The sequence below is a fragment of the Maniola jurtina genome, chromosome 17, assembly GCF_905333055.1.
Source record: "Maniola jurtina chromosome 17, ilManJurt1.1, whole genome shotgun sequence".
NCBI lineage: Eukaryota > Metazoa > Arthropoda > Insecta > Lepidoptera > Nymphalidae > Maniola > Maniola jurtina.
The window spans coordinates 1,268,363-1,283,690 of record NC_060045.1 but is presented as its reverse complement, the minus strand read 5'-3'; the positions used below and the strand labels follow the sequence as shown (position 1 = coordinate 1,283,690).

At 37.5% G+C, this 15,328-nt stretch overlaps 1 protein-coding gene across 1 annotated transcript in view; it reads left to right on the top strand.

The window, feature by feature from the left end:
• LOC123873688 (potassium voltage-gated channel protein Shaw-like) overlaps nt 1-15,328 on the top strand; it is a 150,681-nt gene that overhangs the window by 85,732 nt on the left and 49,621 nt on the right. The window contains exon 5 of the mRNA XM_045918667.1: nt 7,476-7,706. Within this exon, the coding sequence (XP_045774623.1) occupies nt 7,476-7,706 (231 nt within the window). The remainder of the gene's footprint in view (nt 1-7,475; nt 7,707-15,328) is intronic.

Sequence of the window (15,328 nt, the reverse complement as noted above, 5' to 3'; positions counted from 1 at the left end):
TAAGTATTTTTTTTTTAAATTTGTCCGGTCTGTTACCAATGTAATATTTCAATGTCTTTACTCAATAGAGACACTCCCGACAATGAATGAATTATTAAATTTTCCCCAATGAAGGGGGATTTTTTGACTTTTCAAAGTTAAACTGTCGTTTCTGGGAATGATTAATCACTAGCGAAAGTGGTAAAGTGAACAAAACAAAAGGAAAGAATGCTTAAGATTCTTTAAAAACTTTTTATAGTATGACGATATAACAGTACCAAATTGTTCTTGTGAATTGCTCTTTACAAAACTTCTGTAAGTACTTTGTATATGTTGATGTGCGAACCAACGAAGAGATACGACAGCGCCCGAACGTACACGATGGGAGCAGCCATACTAATAATTAGATATATTAATAATACATAGATTAATTTACAGTTCTTATCAGATGTTAGTGATAATAACTGGGCCCGACGGCTTAACGTGCTCTCCGAGGCACGGAGGGAACGAAAAGGCCAAATTCGGATCTCTGAATCGGTCACCCATCGAGTTACTGACTTGGGACATTGCTTAACAATCACAATCGATTGATATGCCAATGACGTTGGTAGCCCTAATGTAGACCTGTTTTTCTATGATTTTATGTCACCATAGCCTAATATTTGACATATCTTCGATTCAGAATCAAAGTGAGAGTTCGCTCATTCTCGTTCACTTTGACTATCACCAAAATCTAAATGATCTGGAGTGGAACTCTCACGTGTTTTTGCTTGCAGAAAGGTTTGAGTCTCCATAACCTCTACGTATAATAACCCTATTTTTACTCCCTTATGGGTTGAATTTACAAAAATCCTTTCTTAGCGGATATCTACGTTGTAATAGCTACCTGCATGCCGAATTCCAGCCTGATCCGTCCAGTGGTTTGAGCTTTGCGTTGATAGATCAATCACTCAGTGAGTCAGTCAGTCAGTCAGTGAGATTTTCCTTTTCGTAGCTTTAGTTTTAAGTTTACGTAATTTACTATCACCACAATATCGTCTTACAAATCTAACAATTATGACCATCAAGAGGTACGTACAATAGTACCTACTTTAGGGAATAAATGATTTTGAGTTTGGGGTTTACATATAGGTATAGATTCCGTCCGTTTGCGTTGACCTTTAGGGAATTACATTTCGAAAAATGCTGTACCTATCCATTCAAAATCGAAAGTTAAATTGTACCTACCGTTTGTATGCTGTGACATATACGGCTTTTACAGTTACCAGTTTTTTGGTCTAACTCCACAGCTAAAATTTTCTCCATTTTTTGTCGGTCCCATTTCTGTTCGTCACAAAGGTAGGTAATAAACCCGAATGGCCGTGTACTGTTTCACTTTTGTGTTTTTTGTGTCACACGTCTGGTTGTGTTGTAAAACTTGGTATTAAAATTCGTATTTTATTGGTAACCAAAATATTTGCCTTCTCTGCGTTATTACTAAGATTCGGGAACCCTATCTATAATGGGTAGGGGTTACGACCCTTAGCAGTAGGATTAATTATTATTATTACACTATTACACTATCACACTAATATTATAAAGGAGAAAGTTTATATGTGTGTGTGTGTGTGTGTGTATGTGTGTGTGTGTGTGTGTGTGTGTGTGTGTGTGTGTGTGTGTGTGTATGTTTGTTACTCCTTCACGCAAAAACTACTGGACGGATTGGGCTGAAATTTAGAATGGAGATAGATTATACCCTGGATTAGCACATAGGCTACTTTTTATCCCGGAAAATCAATGAGTTCCCACGGGATTTTAAAAAACCTACATTCACGCGAACGAAGTCGCGGGCATCAGCTAGTATATATATAATATTATAAAGGCGAAAGTTTGTATGTATGTGTGTGTGTGTGTGTGTTTGTTACTCCTTCACGCAAAAACCACTGGACGGATTTGGCTGAAATTTGGAAGGGAGATAGACAATATCCCGGATTAGCACATAGGCTACTTTTTATCCCGGAAAGTCAAAGAGTTCCCACGGGATTTCGCAAAACCTAAATCCACGCGGATGAAGTCGCGGGCGTCAGCTAGTTAATCATATTATAATGGTACTGGTTTTCTTGATAAGTACAATAATGCAGTGGGCTTCATCAGCATCAGTCGGCATCAGTTTTCCCTTCCACATTTTAATATGGGTACCTTCAAGTCAAGAGTGAATAGGCAACTTCTAGGCAAGCGCGCTCCATCTTAGGCTGCATCATCACTTGCTAGCAGGTCTGATTGCAACCGAGCACTAGTCTAAATTAAGAAAAAGGGCTCCCAGTTCCTTCTACATAGGACGACTCAACAGAGTTCAATATCGATTACTTAGTTTAAAGATTACCATCAAACGTTAGGGTACGAAAATAGCTCTGTAGAGACCCGAAGTGACAGAAAATACCAAATTAGGACCTCCAAGGTTGGTCACCCATCCAGTTATTGACGTGGGTCAACAACAACACTAACAAATGCGCTGCTGCATATAAGGTCACGTCATGTCCCTGAAAATTATGAAAATCGAAGCAAAATGCCTGTACAAAACGTCCTGCACAGCCGCACCCGCGCCTCCGCGCCAACCGGGTGCGGGATAGTGCTGGTGACGTGCTCCCGCTTCATACTCAAGCCAAGTTGTTCAAATCATTGGACAACGATAATTAGTGTCAGTCCCTAGCCGTAAGTACCTATATTGTATTTTAGATGATTTAGATAATTTAGCTTAGTTTAACTTAACTTTACTTTAACTTAATTTCCATCTTATTATATTCTTTTAAAATTTATAACTTAGGTATTTTTTCATAGTCCTTAGGTTAGCTATTATATTATATTTTATATTTTACTGTACGACTTATGTTTATGTTAATGCATGCTGTGACTGCCCGTAAGTGGAGTTGCATAAGAGCCCTAGAATTTAAGGAACAATATGTATTTAATCTAAATGTGTAACTCTGTGGGCGGTACTATAGTAAATAAATAAATAAATACTCCGATTGCCATCTCGACCTGTCGCGTACTATAGATTCTCTCTTAAAGATTACGAGAAATCTTTTAAAAACCTAAATTCACAGGGACAAAATCGCACCAAACTATTAAACAATTATTATTATTATCAAAGTTCTTATTAACTTTGAGAAGAAAATCTATTTCAAGTTTCCCAGTGAAGGAGTCTTAACCAAAGGCTTATAGCAAAGCTCTACAAAGTCGTAGAGAGTCTGACAAACATTTTTCATATTACGAGTAAGTATTATTTTTCTATAAGATAGAAGACTTTAAACAAACTTTTTTAGCAGTGGTGCTTTCACTTATAAAAAATATTATCTTATTATCTAATATTAACACTTATCCCGAAAATCAGAGTTCTCATGGGGTTTTTTAATACACAAATCAATGCGAACGAAAATCCGGGCATCAACTAATACAACACAAAATCGCGAGCGAAGCGAGCGCAGATTTTTCATATATTTAAATAAGATTGATAAATTCGTAAATTCGAGAACTAGTCTATTATGCATTTTAGAAACGATTTCTCTTTGTATGGAATTTCGGGGCGGGTTTGGACCCCAACCACTGTTTGTTTCTCGCTGCCGTCTCGTTGATGGTGGCGGTAGACAAACGCCCTAACACCAAACAGACAACTAACTTACTGACCGGGACACCGGGACAGAGCGCTTCAGACCGGGTCACAATGCTTCAGACCGGGACATGTCCCGGTGTACCGGGACGTATGGCAGCCCTAATGTAAGGGCGTATTCAATGTTTTTGTATTTATCACAGCTTTGTGATTTATACTTGATGTACTTTCATTTTTTTAAATTCTAAAATCCTACTGGTACTAAAAATAATCGGCGAAAATGGAAATAAACGCTGTGAAAATCCCGAGTCTAGTATACCGAACCGTTTATTCAAAGCGAGCTAAAACCGAATAAATAGAAATTGGAATTTCATAAACTTTTTATTTTGTTTGTCAATTCAGGGACACTCAGAGTGAATTGTTTATTTGATGATAAATTTATCTTCGTAACCCATAACATTATACTACTTAATTAAGTACAAGATTTAACACTCCATTACGTTGATGTAATGACATCATTTTCATAAGAAATTAAGAAACCTTAAAAAAAAGTGTTGGCAATATCACCGGCTTTGATTAGTAAGCGAATGTAATTTTCGATTATTCTATAAAACAAATAAATATAACAATTTCACTTTATTTGAATTAAAATTATGTACGGTGATCGTCCTACCCTAGGCGTTGGTGCTGAACGTATTTACACTGTGTACCCATAATACTTACTTCCCACGGTGCGCGATTCTTCGGATTATCACGCACGACGTACGGCCAAGCACCGTGCACAAGGCTCGGACAATGACGACGACGACGTGTCTACGTGCGCTAACCTGGTGTGTCGGTGCCTGCTGGTCCGCGTCCATCCGCAATATAACGCACCGTGGGAAGCAGGTATAAGAAGCCGGGGCTGGCTTGCTTGTTTTGAATTTATATTCACCATTATTACGAAACACAAAGCGAGAAAGACCTTGAGAACTAGAAGTAAACAAGTGTTTTGGGGCTTCGTGAAATTATATTAGTAGGATACAATAACAGTGTCACATAGAATGCCCGTATTTTCTGTGAGTATTTGCGCCACAATAATTTGACAAATTGTTACCGTAAAGTGGTGGTTGACTCAAATAATAAGAGGTCGCGATTTCCGTAATGCTTTAGCAGGGCTCTCTCCGTCACTTACCTACTCCATACAATCGTAGTTCCAATTTCATTTGAATATTAAGCAACCAAAGTCCATGAAATTTTGCAGAAATATTCTAGAAACTAGTATATGTGCCTGTGGTGTTTTAGATTTTTCTAAAAACGTGTAGTTTTAAAATTACACGGGCTCAAAGATTTGTATGTGAATTTTTCAGACCGCGTAACTTTGAAACTGAATATTTTAACGGAAATCTGGAAAACCACAGCCATACTGATATTAATTAGTTCCCGGAACGTTTCTACAAAATTCCATTGATTATGATTGGTTAGTATTTCAATGAGAGACGAACTACGTTTGTATGAAGCGAGTGACGGAGAGACCCCTCCTAAAATCCGTGAACTAAGTATCGTGGGACATGTAAAGGCAAAACTTACGTATTCGATATAATATTATTACGCTTAAGCATTTTCTAGGCAAGCGCGCTCCATCTTAGGCTGCATCATCACTTGCCAGCAGGTCTGATAGCTGCCAAGCGCTAATCTTTGAAAAAAATGCATGTACCCGGAACTCGTTTACTCTAATGGCACTGCCCACTCAATGTTTATCTCATAGCCGCATTATTTTTGCGTTTTGACCTTTAGATAATAAACGGCCGTTAAGAAGTTTCGTTTCCAAGAGTTTCTACATTTAAAACTTGTTTCTTTAATTGACGAGGTAGTCTAAGGGGGAAGGGATGTGGCAGTTTTATTAAACCTATCACACTCTCTTATCTTTTCTCAAAACGATGGGATTTTAATCTTCATACGTTTCAATATATAAACCACACAGTGTTGACATCCATTGATCAATAAATTACTGACTACTATACTCAGGACCCGCTCCTGTGTAGTAATTGAGGAGAGTAGAGTATGAGCAAGTTTATTTTCTAGACCCAGTAATTTGAGCTGATAATTGTAATATATTATGAAGCCCACGACATCTCACGAATTTAAGTTTTATAAAAATCTCGTAGGAACTCTTCGATTTTTCCGGGTTAAAAGCTTATATGAGTTCGTTGTGACTTCTCAAACCTGGGCGCATTTGGAACCCTCGTAGCTTTAGTTTTTAGTTAACGCAATTAATTATCACCACTACATCATTGTTTGACAAATCGAAAGTGTAGTACAATAGTACCCAATTTGTATAAATGACTTTCACTTTATATAGAGTATCAAACATTAAAATCAGTTCAAACAGATATACTTTCGCCTTTATTAAGTACCAGAGGATGCCCGCGACTTCGTCCGCGTGGATTTAGGTATTTAAAGATCCCGTGGGAACTGTTTGATTTTCCGGGATAAAAAATTGCCTATGTCAATTACAGGGACGCAAGCTACCTGGGTACGAAATTTCATACAAATCGGTTAAGCGGATGGGTGTTTCGGAATCCCGTGGGAACTCTTTGATTTTCTGGGACAAAAATAGCCTATGTCCGTCCCCGGGACATAAACTAACCATGTACCTTTCGTCAGAATCGGTTAAACTGTTGGGCCGTGAAAAGGTAGCAGACAGACAGACACACTTTTGCATTTATAATATTAGTATGGATTGAAAAAAAAAGTATGGATGTAAGTCAGCCAGTTTATTATTCTATATCCATTTCCTTTCATGAATATTTTTTAAGTTTTCTTGCTCCGCTTTTTCCTTACAATTGTACCATTTTAAGAGAAATGGACCGTCACAGAATACTATGATCGATGACCCGGCTTCCTGTCCGCGAAAGCTGATTTTTGCGGATCCGAAAAATTCTCCGAAATGGAAATAGAATCATTTTTCTTTTACGTCGGATGACGTGATAAATAGTGATACTTACTGGTTTATTTCTTATTGGGTCAAAGGTAACCTCAAAAAAAATATATTTTTTGTTAGAACAAGACTATCATCTTTGTTATAATTGTACCTACCATTTTTTTCTGGAAATAAGATTTTTCTTTATATCCTACTGAGGCTCTAGCATAACTTATTTGAATGTTCAAGTTAACGTGATTACGTACACAATTCTTACTCATGGAGGTTAACCAAAGGTTTTTCTCTCTCACATTTCATGTTCAGGAAAACCTGTACCCTGAAATTTTTTTTTTTTCAAAATTTTAAAAGGTAGGATAAGAGGTTTCATTAGCTGCTAATTTTCGCAGCTCTTATAGTTTAGTAGCTTGTGCTCGCAATTTCTCCGCGTGGACTATACAAACAAAAATTAAAATAATCCTTGTTTTACCCCCTTCTGAATAGAATTTTCAAAAATCTATTCTTAGAGGATATCTACGCTATACATAACCTATCTGCATTTCTTTCAGCCTGATCCGTTCAATAATTTGAGCTATGCGTTGATAGAACAGTAATCAACTTTTCCTTTTTAACCCCCGACCCAAAAAGAGGGGTGTTATACATTTGACGTGTGTATCTGTGTATCTGTCTGTGGCATCCTAGCTCCTAAACTAATGAACCGATTTTAATTTAGTTTTTTTTTTTGTTTGAAAGATGACTTAATTGAGAGTGTTCTTAGCTATAACCCAAGAAAATCGGTTCAGCCGTTTGAAAGTTATCAGCTTTTTTCTAGTTACTGTAACCTTCACTTATCGGGGGTGTTATAAATTTTTAATTTACACTTGTAGGTATATATTTAGATTATTAAAAAGCCTGTAACACAAGACGAGAAAACGAACTACGAGAATGAAACTATAGTGAAGAGTACTGTGCATATCTAAGGATCTCCAAAAGACTTTTCTATTGTTGCAGGTGATATCATGCATATCTGTGTTCTTCATCTGCGTGTCGGTGCTATGCTTCTGTCTGAAGACGCATCCTGACCTGCGGGTCCTGGAGCCTGTACCCCTGGACAGCTACGATGAGAACAGCACAGCAGTAGCCAGGTCCTGGATAGACAATGGACAGCCTCACGTGGCCTTCTTCTATATAGAACTCCTCTGTAATGTGTGGTTCACGATCGAGCTGCTAGTGAGATCTGTGGTGAGTCACATTCTTTTTAACCCCCGACCCAAAAAGAGGGGTGTTATAAGTTTGACGTGTGTATCTGTGTATCTGTGTGTCTGTGTATCTGTGTATCTGTGTATCTGTCTGTGGCATCGTAGCGCCTAAACGAATGAACCGATTTTAATTTACTTTTTTTTGTTTGAAAGGTGGCTTGATCGAGAGTGTTCTTAGCTATAATCCAAAAAAATTGGTTCAGCCGTTTAAAAGTTATCAGCTATTTTCTACTTTTCTTGTAGAAAAGAAGGTTAGATAACCCTTAGGTTCATAATATTCAAGTGTCAATTGAAAAATGTCAAGCTGTCAAGATGGACGTTGCCTAGATATACATAATTATTTATTTGAAAATGATTTGTCGGGGGTGTTGAAAATTTTTAATTTACACTTGTACTTCTTATTTATTTTAAAGTTTCAACCATGACTAACATTTTCCTTACCCCTCCAACTGAGCGTAAAGCTTGTACGAAGAGTACCCGGCTGAGTTTGTTGTGGGCTCTTCTCAGACCTGGGCGCGATTGGAACCCTCGTAGCTTTAGTTTTAAGGGGCATGAGACCGGCCTGCCCGCGAAATTCAAATTTAATTTGGTTTTTCGCAATTTGTAAACTAATACGACAACGTAAGCTTATGGTTATTTTATTTGCGACGGTGACTAATTTGTGAGAATAGTTGATACTTTAATTTATTTCTTAAACTGGACCTTTTCAAGTAAAGATTTTTATATAAACCTGTGAGGATGATATTGCCACTGTCGCAAATAAAATAACCATAAGCCTACGTTGTCGTATTAGTTTACAAATTGCAAAAAACCAAATTAAATTTGAATTTCGCGAGCAGGCCGGTCTCATGACCCTAATTCAGACGATCAAAAGACGTACAATAGGACCTTCTTTGTATAAATGATTTTGAGTTGATTTAATTTATGAGTAGTTACGATAATAATGCAATGGGTGGGGTTTGAACCGCCAACCTTTCGGATTCCAGTCCGCTTAACCGTGAGCTATTGAGGTTTCAAGGTCTTCCGCCTTTCTATTATCGTACCGCAAAGCATCTTCAAGGTCTGCACGCTTACGTAGTCAAAATTTCAAGTACACGCATGAAGCGATTCCTTTTACCCCTCATCCAAACCCCTGCCGGGAATCAAATCCGAGACCCCTACTAATAAGACCACAGCGATTACCACTGCGCCAGAGAGGTTTAGGTCAGAGCGTGCTTGCCAAGAAAATGCCTATTTATTCTTGCCTGTGATTATATCCCCGACTCAAATAGGTATTTGAATACAAAATTGCAACTATAAATATAGAGTTTAAGTAAACACAAATTTATTTATTGGGAACATGTTTTAAAAGTTCTCAAAGAAAAACATATTTAACAACATAAAATAATAATTTAAAATTTAAAAAACCCCCGACACAAAAATCTCTATAAGAAAACTAGAAAAGAGCTGATAACTTTCAAACGGCTGAACCGATTTTCTTCGATTAAGAACACTCTCGATTAAGCCTCTTTTCAAACAAAAAAACTAAATTAAAATCGGTCCCTTCGTTTAGGAGCTACGATGCCACAGACAGATACACAGATACACACGTCAAACTTATAACACCCCTCTTAAGTTCAAGTTTGAGTAAAATTATTATGTTCATCTTTTTCAAATAAATTTAAACGTGGTTACGAAATTAAATATTTGTTCAGCATAAAATGAATATAGGTCTTTCCAGTCTAGTGGCTAAGTAGGACGCCTAAAGGTCAATCTCTAAATTTGTTTAGAGGCATTAATCAGAACTTCGCTAATTACCTACCCCCTGGCCGAGATAATAAATTAACGACTAAATTAAATCTTAAAACATGACAATTTATCAATTATTTAATAGAGAGGGCGGTTCTGAAGTCTTTAGAAGGTATTGTGTTAAACGTAAACTAATTTGTAGCTCCAAATAGTATTAAGTTGCTAACTAATTAAGTAAACTGCCGAAGAAAACGGTGTAATTGCAAGAAATTCAATTTTACAGGAGCACCAAAAAACTCAATGAAAACCGTTGAAACTTTTCTGTAATTGTACCGTTTGAACTTTGGACATAGCCTGACATAACACCGTTTTAAGCCGTTTTGTCTGATAATGAGTTCAGATTTGTATGTAGGTTTCTTTTTTTTTTGAATCTACTCTTACATTATGATACCTGCGACTTTCTCGGCATAGATTTTGGGTTTTTTCAAAAATCCCGTGCAGTCTTTTCATTGTTCCGGCATAAAAAGGTAGCCTATGTAACTCCCCAGGACTTTAATTTCTCATATTCATGCCAAAAGTTACGTCATCGTGTCGATCCGTTGCTCTGTTGCGACGTAATTGAAGGACAAACCAACAATGAAACACATTTTTGCATTTATAAATAGTAGGTACCTAAGTGATTTAGTACTACTGTACCACAACTCTAAAACTAATTTTAAATTTTCAATGGACGGTCGCATTTCAATTGCAAATTATTGACTTATTAATGAGTGGTCCACAAAATATATTACTGAATGAATTATTTGAATAATTCGAGGGCTGAAACCTAGCCCGAATTTGTTTTTGCACAGCGATCGATTGATCGCGAATGAATTTCAAATGATTAGATTAAGAGAGGCTTATTCGTAGTGCGTTCCATACAAACGGCCTCCTTCACCTTTCATTCATTCATTCATTCGATGTCAAAATTCCACGGACACGTACGAAGCGATTTGCCTCCTCGTTTCTAATCCGAACCGTTAGGATATGGAACGCCCTTCTGGCATCAGTTTCCCCTCCATTTTCATATAAGTTACCTTCAAGTCAAGAGTGAATAACTATCTTCTACGCAAGCACGCTTCGGAGGCTGCATTATCACTTGCAAGCATGTCTGATTGCAGCCAAGCGCTTGTCTATTTTCAAACAAACGTAGTTTGGCTGTCATTTACTAACTCAATAAAAGCTCAATAAGCAATCAAACTATATAAAAAATTGTAGATACCTTTAAGAACTAGTTATATCTGTCCGAGGGTTTCCAGATTTCCGTTAAAATATTCAGTTTCGAAGTTACACGGACCCAAGATATTTCATACAAATCTTTAAGGCCGTGTAATTATAAAACTAGTAATTTTTACGGAAAACTGGCATACCACGGACATAAATATAAGTTTCTAGAACGTGTTTTAACAAAATTACATCGAGCTTGATTGGTTAATATTCAAATGAGAACCAAACTGCCTTGGTATGGAGCGGGTGACGGAGATTCCCCTATTGAACTCCGCCCTTACCAGCTTAACAGTTCATTGCATGTGTACATAATTATTACAGGAATTCTATGTAAATACAGGTTTGAGTTAAAGGTCAAATTCCACATTTTGAATTACTCTTGTACCTTACAAGCTTTGTGCGTAGTTAGTAGTTAATTTCGGCCTCCTAATGGGGGTATGAATACGATCATTGCTTTAACGGTGAAGGAAAACATCGCGAGGAAACCTGCATGCCTGAGAGTTCTTCATGATATTTTCATAGGTGTGTGAAGTCTATCAATCCGCTCTTGGCCATCGAGGCTAAACCTTTCTCAGACTAAGAGACCCGTACTTAATAGTGGGTCGGAGATGATGCTGATGACGAGATCACAATCAAGAGTGAACTTGTATAATACAAGTTATAACCAGAACCTTAGCCAAAACTTAGGATAATTATTATACTACCTAAACACAATTCAATGCCATAATCATTCGCCTTATCTAGATACGGCAAGCAGTGTTAGTTATTTAGTATTTTTCAAATCCGCAATGTATAGCGTGCAAATTCGGGGCAATGTTCCACCTACGAGGCGGAATTGACTCCGAGTGGCCTATTTACGTAACGATCTTTGACCTCTGGTGTCAGTCAGATGTTTTATTTGCAATATAATATTGTGAACTTTTAAAAATGCAGATTTTTTAGTGTTTTTTTTTGGAGTACCCTATCTGTAATCATCAGTACTATCACCAGTCTTCAGTTTTGCTAGCGTTCTGGTGACACCCTGTATAAATAAATAAAAATAAGAAATCTAGAAATGAACAGCTCGAAGACGAAACTGACAAAGTTTTATCAAAAAAAAAAACAACATCTGGTCAAGTGTGAGACGAACTCACATATGAAGGGTTCCGTAATATAAATAAAAATAATAAATCTAGGAATGAACTGCTCATTTCATTTAAGGAAGGTACTCGAATAACGCGAAGCTCACGACATGTGTTCTCTGCAGGAGTCTAGCCGGCTGCTCGCTGGAAATGTACAAAATGCGGCGGAATAATTGTCATGAAAACACACGGGATCGAATTCGTTGTAGAATTGCTACGTTTTGTTTTCATATTTCGTCATAGATCCTTAATCGTGCTGACGAACTTTTCTCAACAAAAACAACAACTGGTCAAGTGTGAGACGAACTCACACACGAAGGGTTCGGTAATATAAAAAATATATAAAATCTAGAAATAAACTGCTCATTTCATTTAATTCGTTATTCGAGTACGGAAGGTACTCGACACAAGACAGTGTTCTCTGCAAGAGTCTAACCGACTGCTGGCTGGAAATTTACGAATTGCAGCGGAATAATTGACGTGAAAACATAGGGAACTGAATTCGTAATAGAATCGCTGCGTTTTTTGGGTTCCGACGAAGAGTGCCAACAGGACCCTATTAGGTACTAAGCCTCCGCTGTCCGTCCGTCTGTCTTCCTTCTATCCATCTATCTGTCCGTCTGTCTATCGGTTAGCGGGTTGTCTAATAAACCATAATAGGTAAAGCTGAAATTTTCACAGAGTGCTTATTTCTCTTGCCTCTACATATAACAACAAATAATAAATTATATTTGTATTACATTAGATGTTAGGTGATTCGTAGTCTCAGTAGTGACTGTGGCGAAACCAACAGAAAAATACTCAACTCAAAATCATATGTTATTCAAAGTAGGTACTATTTATTGCACACCTTTTTATAGTCAATAGTAGGTACTATACTCCTTTTGGTAGTTTGATAGTTGTTAGATTTGTAAGATGATATAAGTTCTAAGTAGTGGTGATAATTAATTAGGTAAACTTAAAACTAAGCTAGAGGGCTCCAAGTGCACCCAGGTCTGAAAAGAGCCCACAACAAACTCAGCTGGGTATTTAATATTTCAAAACTCTACTCAGAGACAAAATGACAAAACGCCTAAATTTTGATGGCGTATGTTCAAATCATCCTCTTAAGCACGTAAAGAGTAGGTACCACCTACTCTCTCCGTAATAGAATACCTTTGTCCAAGGCGTAACAAGTTTCAGCAAACATTGGAGCCAACGCTTTGGCAAGTTGCCAGTACATAAACTTGAGTGTTAGAACTGTTATCTATGCCAGCTCACACCTGATCCAGAGATAAACGTCGCTAGGTAAACTTTATACGAGCACTTTAGCTGCTATTTTGTTTATCAGAGTAAATAAAGTAGGTAATTAGCACGAAATTTAGGTTGTATAATAGGCACCCTTATCGTTTAAACCATAGAATACTAACTGTTAATGATGATGATGATGATGGAGTCCTTTAACTCCTTCGTGGAACTTAGGGCTGGAGCAGTTGTTTTCCATGTCTCCGTATCTTTGGCTGCTGCCTTGACATGGTTCCATGAGAGTTCCACTCTTTTAAGGTCTGCTTCAATGGACCTCTTCCAGGTGTTGGTTGGTCGACCAGGTCTCCTTCGCCCACCAGGCTACCATTGAAACGCCACTTGAGCAGCGTTTCCATCCTCTCTTCGCAGAACATGCCCGACTCATCGCCATCGCCACAGAGCTATTCCTTGCATACCGGGAGTTGCTGGCATTTGTCCCACAAGTCTTCATTTCTGATCGTGTTAGGCCAGAAAATGCGGAGGATAACAAATAAAATACTAACTATTACTACGTAAAAAAGCGACACTCACTCCCCACCAATTTATTGTGCCTGCAACATAATGGCATGGCTACTGACACTGCTGCAATGGCATCACTTGGTTCTCACCTTTATGTCACGCGAGCGAGAACCACTGATTAACGTATAGCGTTGTCCTTGTGTCGCTCGATTGGCTTCACGCATTATCAGGGTACTGGTAGTAGTAATTACCAGCACACATAAATTGCGTGCGGACAGGCTGGTGTACCGGTAATAGTAACACGTAGTTATGTCAGATTACTTGCATGGAGTATGTAAGCGGACAAAACAAGATAAACTCGCTGAACCAAAGTTACTAAATGAATATAATTAATTGAGGCTTATCAAAATTTACCTCTAAATAATAAGCAATCCATTTGTATTTAATTACCAGGAAACGTAATAAAGGACAGTTTTGTAAGATTTAAGGCCCCATTATTGTCATAATCTGGTCTTGAAAGGGATTACGTAGATTAGAATTATACGGTTCCGAATAATAATGACCTACGAGTACTTCCTACTAATATTATAAAGGCAAAAGTGTTTTTGGTTGGTTATTCCCCCAATCACGCCGAAACGGAGCAACGGATGGGCATAATTTTTTCATGGATTTAGTTAAAAACTTGAAGCGTAACAAAACCTACTTTTTTACCAAAAAATCAATGGGTTCCCATGGGATTTGAAAACAAATTTATAGTAGTGAATAATTTCGTTTTGCCTTAATTCTGTGTATGATAAAAATAGGTACGCTTTTAATTTATATTTACATTTTAATGTCTAATTATATTCTTTCCAAGTATTTGTGCGTAAGCCACTATACCTTTTGTAATCTAGTCTTACAAAGATCTATGCACAATAAAATATAGAAGCATGGTGTTTTAGAAGCATAATAGCTCGTATGAATAACATTTATTATTTTCTTCAGCAAGATAAACAAGAATTCAAAGGAAATAATATTTCTCAAAGCTTATTCCATAAAAATAGAAATAGAAACGGGTATTCACTACAGTTACATTGTTTGCGGAAAGAATAACTATAAGTGGTGTTACGTGAGACTTATGTCATGCAAACAATAACTGTTGCTTCTGAGCAAAGATATTATAACTCAAAATTTTAAAAAACCCCGACACAGAAAATTCTGTAAGAAAACTAGAAAAGAGCTGATAACTTTCAAACGGCTGAATCGATTTTTATGGCTTAGAAAACTCCCGATCAAGCCACCTTTCAAACAAAAAAAACTAAATTAAAATCGGTTCATTAGTTTAGGAGCTACGATGCCACAGACAGATTCACAGACACAAACGTCAAACTTATAAGACTCCTCGATAGAAAATATATAAGATAGAGCGGGGAAAGCAGTTGTAAAGATCTCGGCTTCCTATGCTCAATATCGGCAGGCACCTTTACTCTAACTTTCGGAGTTATGTGCCTTTTATTTTAAGTAATTAAACGTTACTTGTGCTGTGATAGCCTAGTGGTTAGAACGTCCGGCTCCTAATCGGAAGTCGGGGGTTCGATCCCGGGCGCGCAGCTCTAACATTTCAGTTATGTGCGTTTTAAGCAATTAAATATCACTTGCTTTAACGGTGAAGGAAAGCATCGTGAGGAAACCTGCATGCCTGAGAGTTCGCATTGGGCCAGCGTGGCAGACTATGGCCTAAGCCCGTCTCACTCTGAGAAGAGACCCG